We start from the raw sequence: 14,172 nt of genomic DNA on the forward strand, positions 1-14,172 counted from the left end.
TCCTGCTAAATATGGTCAATAATAGGTTTGGAGCGTACTACTTTCCTTGTGTCTTCCTTGAAGTCCTATAGGAAACATTTCATTTGCTTTACTGCATTAGACACATGAAACCTGCTGGCTGCCCTCTGCATTAAGTTATGAGACCCCCTGATATAATCAGGAGGAGAGTCTGACCGAAGGTATAGAGGAGGGGATGGTGGTGGAATAAGATAGTCATCCCAAGGGTCAAGAGCAGATACTGAATCTTGCAGTTCACCTTCCTCTATATCTTCTTCTGAGAAGGAAGTGTTCCGTGCTCGAGGGTAGACTGTCCCAGGATCCTATTCACAGGTGTGCTAGGCGGTTGAAGACCTGGTGTACCTGCAGGTTCCACTTGAGGTACCTGTTTCTCTGATTGATGTTGCTGCAGAGGGAACCTTCGTTTATAGTCCGCCAACATGGCTCGCAGATCCTCCATTAACAATGGACGCAGATGGGCCATGTTCCTGGGGCGTAGTTCTGGCTGAAAGTTAAATTGATAACTAGGACGTGGAGCCATATACGGCTGTCCGGTTTTAGGTTTAAACCTATAATAACTGATAACACCCCACCAAAAGGAAAATATCCCTCATCAGTGTAAACATATAAACACTGAAAAAACACCTTTGCAACCACAAACTAAATGCCATTCAAAGAAAGGAAAAGGTGAGTGAGAGTCATTTCTATTTCTTCCTGAAGGGGTCAATACAATGTAACTTTGTTACATTAGGCAGCAGTAAGAAAGACTGAGCTAACATTATTCTGCTTGAGTTTTGTTGCTTAGGGATGTCATTAAAATATTGTTTCTACCTTTTGCTTTTTTCCGTTTTGTGGTCTTTGGTCGAATAATGCAGCTTTTAGAAGCATGTTTTAGGTCTTATTTAATTATTTTATAAACGGTAGAGAATCAGGAAATACATTTGATTTTTTCACTGATAGGTAAAATGGCTGGTTTCATACGAATCTTTCCCAAAATATACTAGCACATTTACCACAGACAAAGAATAGGTGTAACACTTTGATAGATCAGCCCCTTTTCTAGCGATTCATTATTGATAGTAGGTCAATTGGCAAACACCCTAGGCGTTAAACATTCAATGCAAGGTGTAGTGACAGGTATATGTGAAAAGAATGGTGTCACCAAGCATCTGGGAAAACATGACACCAGATGTTTGGGAAACATGGAACGCAGTGTCACTTGGAATGCTGCTGCTAAAAGTTCTTACCAAGTTCAACAAAAAGTTGAGGATATTGTTTGTATTTGCAGTAATTCTGCTAAGTATATGAAAAAGTTGTGTGATGATCTGTCAAAATCAATACCTGAGCTGAAGTGCTTCCCTGTAAGAGATCATTGCCACTTGCTAGATGCTGAAAGCATCTTTACAATCTTCAGAGTTAGTGTAGAACGCTATTGACTTTGTAGTCCTTTCTGGTGCATTGTTTCATTATGCGCGGGAACTAAAACTCAAATATTTCTCGTTTTGTGCTTTGGTGTGGCATCAATGAAAGAGTAATCCCAACTATATCATTTAGCCGTTGATTCTCAGCCCTAGAGGCCATGAATGCTATATTATCCACGTGGCAATGGTTTACAGAATTTGTGCTTAGGTATGATGCCGAAAGTCAAGAAATGTGAGGATCTCTGGTAACATATTTATACTGATGTAACAAGATATACACTCTACTGCATTCTTAGAGTTTTACAGGAAAACAAGATTGCTGTGGTGAACGTAATAAAAAAAACTAGAGTCTGAAAACACCCTTGTCTACCAAGTGTTCAGCGTAATTCAATAACTGAGGGCATATGCGCCCAGTTCAACGAATATTTTGCAGAACCTGTCCAAGAGAATCGCAATCTTCAGGTACACCAGTATTGGCATGGAAACCTATGTCAGTGGCTAGAGTTAGCAAATTGTGTACTGGCTGTTTCGGCGTTCCCTGTCAAGTGCCAATGTTGAGAGGGCCTTTTCACAGCTAAATGTTTACATGGGAAGGAAAAAGTGAGTGTGCATGACCAAAGACTCACTAAAGAAGTATTGTATGATGCACTACAATAAGTTAGATTTTTTTAAATTTATTTGAAACTCATACACCCTGTATGCACACTGTCTCTACACATGCACTATCAGTGCAGAAAGCAAGCAATAATAAAAGCAAAATGTTCCATAAACACCGGAAAAACACCGTTTCTATTGTTCTTAATTGCCCGAACATTTTTAACCACTGATAAACACTGTTTTTTTAAGGTATTGAGAACACTGATAAAACCCCACCAGAATTTACCAAAAATAGAAATATGATATACCTTTGCTGATAATATTGAGCCTCTTCCTGATAGTCTTCACCATCCTTGTCATCCTCTTGACACTTCACATGGAGCTCAGATGGACTCTGAGCCACCCCCTAAAGGCGATCACCATCTTCTTTCTCTACATAACCTTCCAACAGATTTAATGGAAGCAAAGGCGATACTTTGCTATACTCCTGCATGGACGGCCGTAAGAATGTCTTGCTTACTTTGGTGACTTGAGTAATCCTCGTAAAAGGAGGGGTCGTTGGTGCAGAAACTACGGGAAAGGGCACTTCCATCGTTGATGGTCTCAACAACCACTGTATCTTCATCAACAATGTTGTCCTTGACGGTCTCGTCGTCCACCGTGTCTTCATCGACAGTGTCTTCATCTACGGTATCTTCATCAATGGTGTCTTCATCGACAGTGTATCTGTCATCGACGGTGAAGGACCACTAGTGGACGAGTCAGTCGTCATTGGGATCTTTGTTGTCGGCATTGAAGTCGGCAAAGGGGCGTCACGGTCGTTGATGACGATGGGGTTCTCGTCGTCGATATGGAGACTCCGGTGCAAGAGTATAGGAGATTGAATCGCTGTCATTGTCACCATTGCCGTCGATGTCGGCATTGACGGTGTCACACAGATTGTTGTCAACGAGAGAAAAATCGTAGTCCGCAATTATTTTTTCAGCGTTTTCTTACTTACAGGATTCCGATGAGGTGATCTCTTTCCTTGCTGACAGGTGTAGAGGGTACAGATAATGCCGGTTCAGAGGCGTGCTTGGTAACCTTCTCCTTACTTGAAGCCTTTGAGTCCTGGGAATGTTTAAGCTATTTTCTTCCCTTTCTGTCCTTGATGGTCTTGTTTGAGAAGGTGATACAGATTTTACAATCTCCCACCTCATGCCTTGGATAAAGGCAATAAATACTTTCCTTGGGTAGATCGTCCACATGGACCCTTTTCTTCCCACAGGTTTTACAAGGGCTGAAAGGCCTTTTTTGTCTGATATGATGTAAAGATTTGCTGAAGCGAAAAAAACAAGTAGCACTCATGGAGGCTCTCTTCCACACCACGTGCGGTGAAAATCTGTGGTGAACTTGCCTCTGCTGGGAATGTTCTAGAGGGGGCTAATATCTGATTGGCTGGATGTAAAAATGTGGTCCTTTTTTAAAAAAGGACATAGATAGGCCACTGTTTAGATGACCTTGGGCCATTATAGCCTATGAAGGATTTAAGGCACTGCTTGAATATTTTACCGCTGGACTCCCATCTCGAAACGGGGTATGATTCAGGCATGTGAATCTATGAAAGATACGCCAATACTGGTTAATTAAATGAACATTTTAAGGCTGATTTAACTCTGTTTAGGCCCACTAATGGCAAGTTATAACATATTTCCAGAATCTTGGTTTGAAACCTCTTAGTTTGAATCAACAAGGTCTGCTGCAAAAATATAGATTCTGGAGGTAGGCCAAGATCCCCTGAATCTGCAGAGCATCAAGGTCTTATGGAAAACTCGCAGAGTAAGTGTCCCTCACACACTGTAAGAAGGACTTCGCCAGGAAGGTAACTGTCATGGAGCAAAAATACAGGTGTCTCAGAATCCTTGACCACAGTGTCTCATCTAGACAAGGCATCAGCAAGAATGTTCGGAGTGTCAGGTATGTAAGTTACAAAGAAGTGATATTCCAAAAAGAAATAGCGCCAGTGAGCTTATCTGCCATTTCTACACGGCATGCTCCACAGAAACAGACGTTTTAAATGATCTATCCAAACCTCAAAAGGTTCAACTGCTCCCATTAAAAGATGCCACTACTCCATACAGGCACACTTAATGGCCAAGAGCTTGTGTTCGAGAACAGAATACCTTTGCTCATAAGTTTTCAAAACATGGAAGATATCAAAATTGGGATGCTTCATATTGCCCTCCTCCTGCAGCTGAAGCAGACAGGCTTCCACAGAAAAATGTGAGGTATTGGTTACCCGATAACATTTCATGGACGGATCTGGGTGCGTGAGAACAGAGGCTTGGTTGAAACCCTTCATGATCATAATAAAGGCTTCTGGGCCTTCAGAGTCCTTGAAGAACCTTTAGTTAGGTTTTTCTTATTCAGAGAGGCAGAAATGTGATTCATCATTCCAGCAAAGATTTTTATAAACTGTCCATAAAAGTTAGCCAGTCCCAAAAAACTCTGGGTCTCCTTAAAAGAATTGGGGGTTGGCCAGTCTAAAATAACGGATATGTTATGAGAGTCCAGTGATCCGCCACCCTCTGAGAGATGATACCTCATAGATTCCACTTATGTTCTTTCCAGTTCACACTTCTGCACCTTAAAGGAAAGATAATTTTCCCTGATACAAAGAAGCACTGAATGAACACGGACTCAATCCTCAGACAGGTGATTGCCATTTTGGAGTTGAAGGAGCAAACAGCAGCAGCCTGGAGCTCAGGAGGTTGAAAGAAACCAACCCCAGGTGAGAGCGAATCACAGCCAGCAACCCTGGGAAATGATGAACCCCACAAATCAGCAGGATTCTCAGGCACCCAGACGGCCGAGACACCGAAACCATAAAGGGCAGAAGTAACAAACCGGTTTACGTCATTTCGGTATTCGGGGTTCCTATCGTACCTATGTATCCAGCGTCACTTGGTTCAGCTGCTTTTCTACTTTGCTCATGCTTAGGTTTAAAATAATTTGCCCTAAAAAGAACTATGTGGAAATCAATGTACCCTAATATATGAAGCGGTACAACTGGCTGTTCTGTGGGCAAGCTAGCTTTTTACAATTGTCTACCCTCATATTTACACTTTCAGTTAACTCCCATTTTCCATATGCAAATGTTCTCATGTTCTTGTCCCTGGTGTCGTACAAAAGGGACAATGAATACACATTCATCAATTGGGCCTTTGGTAAATTCGGATAATTTTACATAAATTGCAAAACTAATATATATGTAAGCATTTTTTAAACTAATGTCTTCTTTGGTGATCGGGCCCCTGATAGCCCACACAGGGTATAGTATGTTTTTGAATACATCCTTTCTTTTGGAAATTGGTACAACTAAAACCATTAACCAACGTTTTTCCTATAATTAGGAGATTCTTGTTATGAAGACACGTTAATTTAGAACCCATAATATTGAAAACAATTATGGAAAAAAAGTTATGGTTTAGCAGTGGTGGAGTGAAACGCTTTTATGACCAGTGTCATTGCTCTTTCTTTTAAAATGAACCCACCTTTTCCCTGTACAACATTGCTGCTTGCTGCGTGTTCGCTGCCATGGCAGACATATGTGCCAATATATTTTGGTACATGAACGATCCACAAATGAAACTTGTCATCACAATCCACAAATCTTCAATTTCTGAAAATGTAAAGAAAGAGAGAAAAATATTAGATACAGAATTCAACATCGTGTGTAATTTTGAAGGCTTATTAGCCATGTGCTCTCTGAAAGAATCAAACTAACAGCATATGGGATTGAGAAAAAACAAAATATCAACTATTTTATAGATAATGTGATATTACACTTTCACTCACCAGTAATAACAAGATATGTTTGTAGGAGGAAAGGAAATGTTACTTGCATACCAAATGTTTCCATAACATGCATCTTTATTGAATTTATATTCAGCAAATATGTGCATATTAGCACGATTTAAGAAAACATTTGAACTAGCGAGCAGGTCTTTTATTACAATTGATTAGATGGTCTACTTTGTTTAAAATGTCTTCTTTCTAAAAATCCAATTGATCATGAGATTAAACAACAAATAGTGAAGGCAATGAATTTTAAGTGCAATGTTAAAAAACAAATAACTAAAAATTACGGTCACTTTCAAGCATGCATGATTTGAGTTAGAGTTTTGTGGACATGATACTTCGTCTCAAATACTTGGAGTACCCTGTCGGCCAAACTAAGATCAGCCCACCTCATTTAGAGAAGGATGATGCATTCGCCTTCTATTGCTAGAACCCCCCATTAGCATTAACCCCGGGCAAGGCACTACGCTACGCTCGCGTAGTTTGCGAAGTTTGCGCAACTTCGCACTACGCGAGCTGCACGTAGTACAGTGCGAACACGCGTAGTGCAGCGTAGCGTAGTGCAGCAGTCATTTTTTGCTTGTTCGCGGTCCTCAACGTCATGTTCGCGACCGCGAGCAAGCAAAATGACATCCCGGCGAGACTCTCAACGCGGGGAGGTCAGGTTTCTCATTGCGAGTGGTCGTGCATGCTCGCGACCGCTCGCAATGAGAAACTACCTGTTCGCGTTGAGAAAGCTGCCGCTCGAGTAAAAATCTACTAGAGAAGCAGAAAACTACAGCTCGCACTGTGCAAGATGCCGTTTTCAATGATTGCACAGTGCCGGATGCTTGTTCGCACTGTGCAATCATTGAAAATGCATCTTGCACAGTGCGAACATGCTACTACGCAGCTCGCGTAGTGCTACGTGAAGTTCGCGTAGTGCGAAGTGCACTTCGCGTAGCGCTACTTCGCCAACTACGCCTAGGGTTAATTAGCATGGTCGACCGAAAGCCGCATCAGATGACCTGACGGAGTAGGGAAAGCAATCATACTGCCCAATTGATTTAGAGTAGACAGTCTGATATTTTTTTCTGTCCATCTCCGCCAGTAAAATCTGGCAGCGAAGAACAGAAAAAACTGAATGACTTCCACACACATTTCCACTTTGGGAGTTTGTTTTTGAAATATTTTTTTTTAAAATGTTTGATGAACTGCCAGGGAAGATGGATGTCAAAAACGAAGGTGGCTGTTCACCAAACATTTTGTACCTTGACACTTTCCTATCAAGGTGAAGAATCCACTCCTAGGCCATTCCTGTAAAAAAGATTACCTGAATTCCAATGAGAAAGATAAAAGGCTTATTCACAAATGTATTCAAGATAGATACCGATGACGGGCAATTAGGGCTACAAACCATTCTTTCTACAGAAAAATAGCAAGATGGTGAGCCTGAAAACGGCTTAGAAAGGTTAACCGGAAGCTTTATGAACTGGCACTACAAACAAATTGGTATATCATGCAGAAAAGAACATTTTGACAGCATACATATACACCATCACTCTGTTACCTTCTGAAAAACAAAGCACTGGCAAGACCAAAAGGTCTGGCCTTAGCAAGCGAGTATATTTTTTATTTATTTTGTTTTGCAAGCATATCAAAGAGAAATTAAAAGTTAAAAAAGTAACCATTGAAAAAAGAAATTGGCCCAAAAGACCTTGCGCTAAAGTTTTTAGGTGGATGTGGTCAGGCAAAATGTAGTCACTCTAAGTGCAAGGGATTGAGTGGCTGATGTGGCGGGGACCACAAGCAATTGGTGAATGACAGCTAGACAGATTAACAGATGAAGAAGAATATGCCCCTTTTTGAATGTACATATGTATGTTTTTTTATTCATTATTTATATTTATGGTTTTTTAAACATGTCAAGAGACTTAAAAAAAAATAATAATAATAATAATTACCGTGCATGTGAAAGGAATCTAACCTACTGTTTCTAATACTCTAATATATTGATATATTTATTATTATGTTGCCTTCATATTTATGAAAAAAAGTGAAACTAATTCACAATCAGTGCAATTCTGCTTCACTTGATTTGAGTTTCCTCGCTGTAACAGTGAACATGAAATATCACTATGCATTATAGACATAACGTTTGCTGGATATCAACCATGGCACAGTGTTCCAGACAAATCATAATGAATCTGAATGTGAATATATTTAATCTGTGTAAGAATTTGTTTAATTGGACATTGTAAACATTTGTCACACAATCAAACGTTTTTCACCCCTTAATTTTGCTCAGAAAATAAAAAAAATACTTTGAATTTTTTCACAATGAATCATAAACTTAAATAGAGATCCCAAACAGGTAGAACAGCACAAGTCTGTGTTCAAATGTTATACTTACCTGATCGTGCATAACGGCCATCCGTGACACACTTCCTCCGCCCCACAGTCTCCTCCACCGTGAGCCAGACTCTTCATGCTAGACTCTAGGTAACTTTATCACTTGGACTAACATGGTCCATGTATATGGGCCGTGCTCCATATGGTCGGTCTGAACTTGTGACTTTGATCTGGTCTCGCACAATCAGATAACAGAAAGTGGCGCTTTGTGTTTTTAGGCACTATTCTTACCTCAAATCTTCAGAATTACATATCTCATGGTCTACTGATTGGATTATTGTCGTTTTGGGATCAAATAAGTTATTATCATTTACTCTTTTTTTCTAAATTGGTTTGACATTTGTCTTGTGATGTGTTTTGACTTTATTACTGTTTGTGTGCTGCATAAATACTTTACACATTGTCTCTAAATTAAGCCTGAATGCGTTTGTGGCAAGCTACCAGAGGTTAAGCACAGCTTAATTTAGTGACTTTAGTGGTTCAACCTGACAGGGATTGTGGCTGATGCTTGAGAAGGTCTCACACTCACCTCAATCAACAACCCAAATTCTCACATAGCTGATCACTGGTGGGAAACAGTACTTATGGTTGTCCATTGCCATATAGTGATGTGTAATTCTTAAATCCTATATAAATAATTTGACCCCATGTACAACCTCTGTTTAAATTCTCCCCGATTGCCTGCTTTTTGGTTTTCCAAATTAACTCTCATTCTACCTAACTGTCTGTGCCTGTGTCTCTGCCTTCAATGATGGAGCTGAAGCTCAGCAACTTGGAGAACTACAGTGCAGTTCAGCTAGGGAAATTCTGCAAGTACATGGTGCTTCCAGCAAGAGGAGCTCCAAGACGGAGGAGCTCCAGAAGGCCCTCAGAGCCTTTGAGAAGTTCCACCAGTTGCTAGGTGGATCAGAAGATGAAGAGGATGCAATGGGTGAGCCAGAGGAGACAGAACTGACACAGGTCTGGAGCTTCAGCACCTAGAGGAAGAGAACAACTCCCCCCAGGAGAGGAACCGTTTGTCAGGGCAGAGAACAGTTTTTCTGTCCGTAGTCTGTCCCCAGAGGAGCTAAAGGTCAGAAAGGCAGAGAGGGAGCTCAAACTGCAGCTCACCAAGATGAAACTGGAAGCAGAGGAGCGAAGGGCTGATGTATACAGAGCCTTGGCCATAGAGAAGTCGGAGGCAGAAAGAGCTCTTCAGGAGAGACAGCCTTGGCCAAGGAAAATACTGAGAGGGCCTTGGCTGAAAACAAACTACTGCTGGAGCATGGGATGAGCATGAAGGAGTGGTCAGGCAACCCCAGAGCCCAGCAACAATGGTGGCAACAATATCACTGTGTCCACTGGAGAAAAAACTGTTCACATCCCCAAGGATCTGGTGTCTAACTTTGTTACAGGGTATGACATAGATAAATGGTCTGAGGCCTATGAGATTGCTCTAGAGATGAACAGGGTCCCTGAAGAGGATTGGGAGCGGCGATCTCTGGAATCTCATTCCCAATGAAGGGATGGAGGCCTTGTTAGCCGTAAGCAAAGGAGATAGAATGAGGTACCCCCTGATGAAGAACCTTCTCACCAGGAAATAAGGGTGAACCCCTGAGAAGTGCAGCCAGGAGTTTAGGGACAACCAGAAATTGCTCCAATAGCCCTGGGTAGATTTTGTGGACCATTTTGCAAGGCATCTGATGGTTGGACTTAAGGGCAGTGATGTCACAAGGTGATTACAGTGATGATTACAAGGGGCTGTACTAATTGATTGCCAAGGAGCATATGTTCAGCAATTGTTTTACAGAGGTGCACCAACACTCAGTTGATTGTAAGCTCTCTCTAACCCCTGGGAGCTTGCTAAGGAGGCGGAACGCTGGCTTTGCTCCAGGGTCCACAAGAAGGTATATGGGGGTGTAGGAAGGTGGATATATGACTATATGGTTACCCCAACATTTTGCCTAGTGTTTGGCTGGTTTCTGACCTAGTTGGCCTGGTATCCTGCTATTCAGGACCCCAAGCTATCTGCTCTCTCTGTAAAATAGACTCCATGTACTATAGGTACATACCTGATTGGGTATTGGGTCACCTCTGTGAGCCCCTGTATAGTTTACCATAGGTACCCAGGGCATAGGTGCATCCAAGGCCTACCAGGTGCTGCAGCATGTATTATGCCACCCCTGGCTGGCCATCCAAACTGACACCACAGGCTGATCCCTCAGCTTGGGTAAGGTGTTGTAATCACCCCTTACTTAGATATCGTATACCTATATCTAACCATATATAGAGACACATATGCACCTATAAGTCACTCCTATGGTAAGCCTCGACAATCCTGGAGGGAGAGTGCTTGGTTTTATGTGAGAAGGTGCCCTAGCATGAGCTGAGCCCCTCTGCAGCTTTCGGAACCATCTCCTTATAGCTGTTCTATGATATAGCCATACCATATACTCTAAAGTGCATTATAATCCTCGCGGTTAATGCTAACTTTGGTTTGGCTTTATCAAAACATGTTGTGTAAAGTGTCAAACACTCTGGAATACTACCCCCACCCCCCCGCCCCACCAGTACTGGTGGGGGGTGGTAGCATTCCACCCTTCTAGAGGAAGAAGACATGTAGTTACTGCTTTACCCGGTTAAAGTTAAACAGAGCCTCAGCATCACAAAATGGATGCTGCTGCCACAGACACGAGTCTGACCTCATGCAGGGAGGCCTGGACAATAGGTTTCTTGTCGAGGGAGGTGCTAGCATATCCCTAGACAGCCTGTAGTGTATTGGGGCAGGGTGGGTTGAATGGAAAGATGCTTTTGCAGACACTGCCTGGGGAACACAAGGTGCTCCATGCATAGCCCGGTTCAAACCAGTTGCTGGGGCACTCCAGCCCCGCTCTGGCGCAAAACTGGACAAAGGGAAAGGGAAAGGGGTGTAACCACCCCCTTCCCAGGTCCACCCATAGGAGGGACTTAGCAGGTAATCCAGCCCCTTAGATTAGTATAAAGATAGGAGCTGTGTCTAGAGACATTAGATCATCCTGGAACGAAACTCTGAAATGAAACGAAACTCTTGGACCTTCAACTTTCTATACCGACTAGAAGACGGAAGACATCTCCCTTGTGGTCAAAGAGTGACCACCCTGTGCAAACAGGCACCACCTGTAACTTGCCGGTTTGCTTTGTCGATGCTCCTGCCAAAACCCGAAGACTCAGCTACTCAGGACTGGACTTCCACACTTCTTGGCCTCCGACCCACATCCACAGCAAAGCTGAGAACCGTGGCGGACATGAGAGACGTGGGACCAGACTCCCTGGACATCCTGAAAATTGCTAACTGCATCGACTCCTGAGGTAACTCGCAGTTGTGCATTGGGGTACGAGAAACTTCCAGACCTGAGCACCATTTGCACCGAAGCTCAGCCCCCCTCACTCCAGGAGTGCCGCGTGGGGCCCGCTCTTGCATTTCAGCTCGACGCGTCTTCCCGGTTGCTAGTCCGTTGGCTAGTGAGCCCCCTGAAGGCAAACCTTTGAAATCTTCTTGCTTTCCTGGTTGCTCCAGGCTTGCTCCAGCTTCCCTGCAAAGGAAAAGCTCCCCAGATCTTGCTGGTCTGACCTGAAGCCAATCTTCACTTCCTGCGTGGGTTGCGGTTACCAAGGCTTGTTGGGTCCAATCCGGATACCGACACCGCAGTCAACTAGATCCTTCGTGGGACAGCTCGAACACAGCTCCTGGTTGTCGTCGACGCCTCCTGGTCCTCGTGGCTGCAGAGACAAGCGTTACCTCTTCACATGTTTGCATCGCGACATCACCTGGGTCCATCCTGGTTCCTTCCTGGGCACTGGCTAGTGACCCAGACTCTTTCCCCTCTGCTTTCAGGTTCTTCAGTTCTTCGATCCACCCGGACACTCTTCCTTCGGCCGCCTGCAGCACTTCTTTTGCAGGTCTCCATTGAAAGCATCGATGAAACCCGACACAAAAAGACACCTATGCACCCAGCTTCCCTGGGTGAGGTAACTCAAGTACTCCGGTGCACCCATGGGTATTGACTCTTCAAGTCTCCTAGTTAAAAGGGGTTTTATCGTAGTCCATCCGGAAGTGTCCTTAATCAGTAACTTTGTGACTTCTTCATTCTCCAATGTAAGTTAATGAGAACTCGCGACTGTGTTCCCACACTGCACGCGCCGTCCGTGGGTCTCCTACTTCCTAACCTTTGGTTCTGTAGTGTAGCCCCAGCGATTCCCTAGGCCCTAGGCCTATTCTCTATTCCTGAAGTGGTTCTTATACCACTTACTTAGTATATGGTTCGTGAGGCCCCTAGGGCAGAATTGTATTTGTGCAACTTAAAGTATGCTTAATGAGTAACTTGTGATGTATTTCGATCTCTGACCTCATAAAGAGTTCAGAGGGGTTGTGTTAGAAATAAATACATATATATTTGATATATACCTTGTGTGGTGTCTTTTCATTTGGTATTCAAGGGATTATATATGGTAAAACAGCTGGCTTCACATGCTCTCTGATGTTTTAGCCTAAGACTGCTGGTCCATGCTACCACTAGGATAGCTTGTCTATAAGGTTGAGTTTACAACCACCATCAATAAGGGTCATTTAGACTGGTGCAAGGTGCCCACTAGAATAGTGGACATCATATGCCAGGCTAACTTCTCACATTGGTGTGCAGCGGATGGGATAAGAGCTTGCTATTGTTTTACCATATCATTTGAAAGATCACATTAAGGTACCTAGAGGTACATATAAATCAAGTTCTTATAATACTTAAGTTCTACTGAACTTAGTTGTTGTAGAAGAAAGGGCTTAGCACACCCTGACTACAACTCCTAGAGAGGTTTTAGAAGATAACACTTAGTGTAGGTAGGTGCACACATAACACCTCACTAGAAAATGTCCTTAAGAGGAGAGACTAGTGTGTCTCTCCCCACAGAAGTTGACCCTCCCAGGGAACCTTCTAATGTTATGGAGATGGCCTTTGCCTTTATACTGTGTTAAGTTAGCATGAGCTTATTAGAAGTTTAAACGCCATTTTTCCTCTCTGCTGTTTTTGCACAGGGCACATGATATTATAAATGTTTAGAGTCTAGCAGAATATTTTGCTTCACACGAGAATATGTTTTTCCTAAAGTATCAGCCTTGCTTGGTAAGCTGTGTCTGAACAGTGAGTGCCGAGGCCTTCAAGGTTATTTCAACACAGTGGTTGTTGTTCGGTCGGATCAGCGCAAGTTCTAGACATAACATATATGCAGCTGCTGGCACCTCGGATTTTGGCGCGTATAATACTGCACTGCGCAGAGCATGCAGACACAGTTTGGAGAACATCCACATGCAAAGAGCTGGAGTAGAAAATTATGTGATACCTTTCTACTAGGACCAGATGTATGGGGCCACCCTTGTAATCCCAAGAGACCTTCTGTAGATATCATATAATATACTAGCAAGGGAGGATAAGATTTGGGTGCCTTCTTCCCTTTAGCATTTTAACATGCTTTCTCCCTTTGTATTTTATGGAATAGTAGCTATGCTGATATCCTTGTTGCTTATAATATGTCTGCTTGTATTAGCTAAGATACTGCGCCTGAGAACACGGCATTAGAAATAAATATTTCAAACTTGCACATGTCTTCATTTACTCCTCGTTTTGGACTGATATGAGAGTATAACGAAAGAGTGTACATGTCTTCCACATTACCTGAGGTGTTCTAAGTTCATGTTCTGGGTTGTCTAATCATTGGGGGTATGGAAGATCCAACGAGACACTGATTGCTAGTCTGGTAGGGGATTTTGGATACTAAGGTGAGTTTTAGTACACCCTAATTCACTGAGGTTCCAAGTCTCTATTTTTTTTTTTTTAAAACCATTTTTATTGCAGAACCAATCACATAATATAACAATCAGGATAATCATCATTAATGCGGTGTCCCCCCTTCTCATTAG

The 14,172-nt window shown here is 42.8% G+C and overlaps 1 protein-coding gene across 6 annotated transcripts in view; it reads right to left on the reverse strand.

The window, feature by feature from the left end:
• The window catches only part of LOC144771467 (potassium/sodium hyperpolarization-activated cyclic nucleotide-gated channel 2-like), a 1,987,727-nt gene that overhangs the window by 412,569 nt on the left and 1,560,986 nt on the right, over nucleotides 1-14,172 (reverse strand). For all 6 annotated transcript variants that reach the window (XM_078655897.1, XM_078655894.1, XM_078655895.1 and 3 more), the window contains exon 7: nucleotides 5,549-5,676. In XM_078655897.1, coding sequence (XP_078512023.1) covers nucleotides 5,549-5,676 — 128 coding nt within the window. The remainder of the gene's footprint in view (nucleotides 1-5,548; nucleotides 5,677-14,172) is intronic.

The sequence above is a fragment of the Lissotriton helveticus genome, chromosome 8, assembly GCF_964261635.1.
Source record: "Lissotriton helveticus chromosome 8, aLisHel1.1, whole genome shotgun sequence".
Taxonomy (NCBI): Eukaryota; Metazoa; Chordata; class Amphibia; order Caudata; family Salamandridae; genus Lissotriton; species Lissotriton helveticus.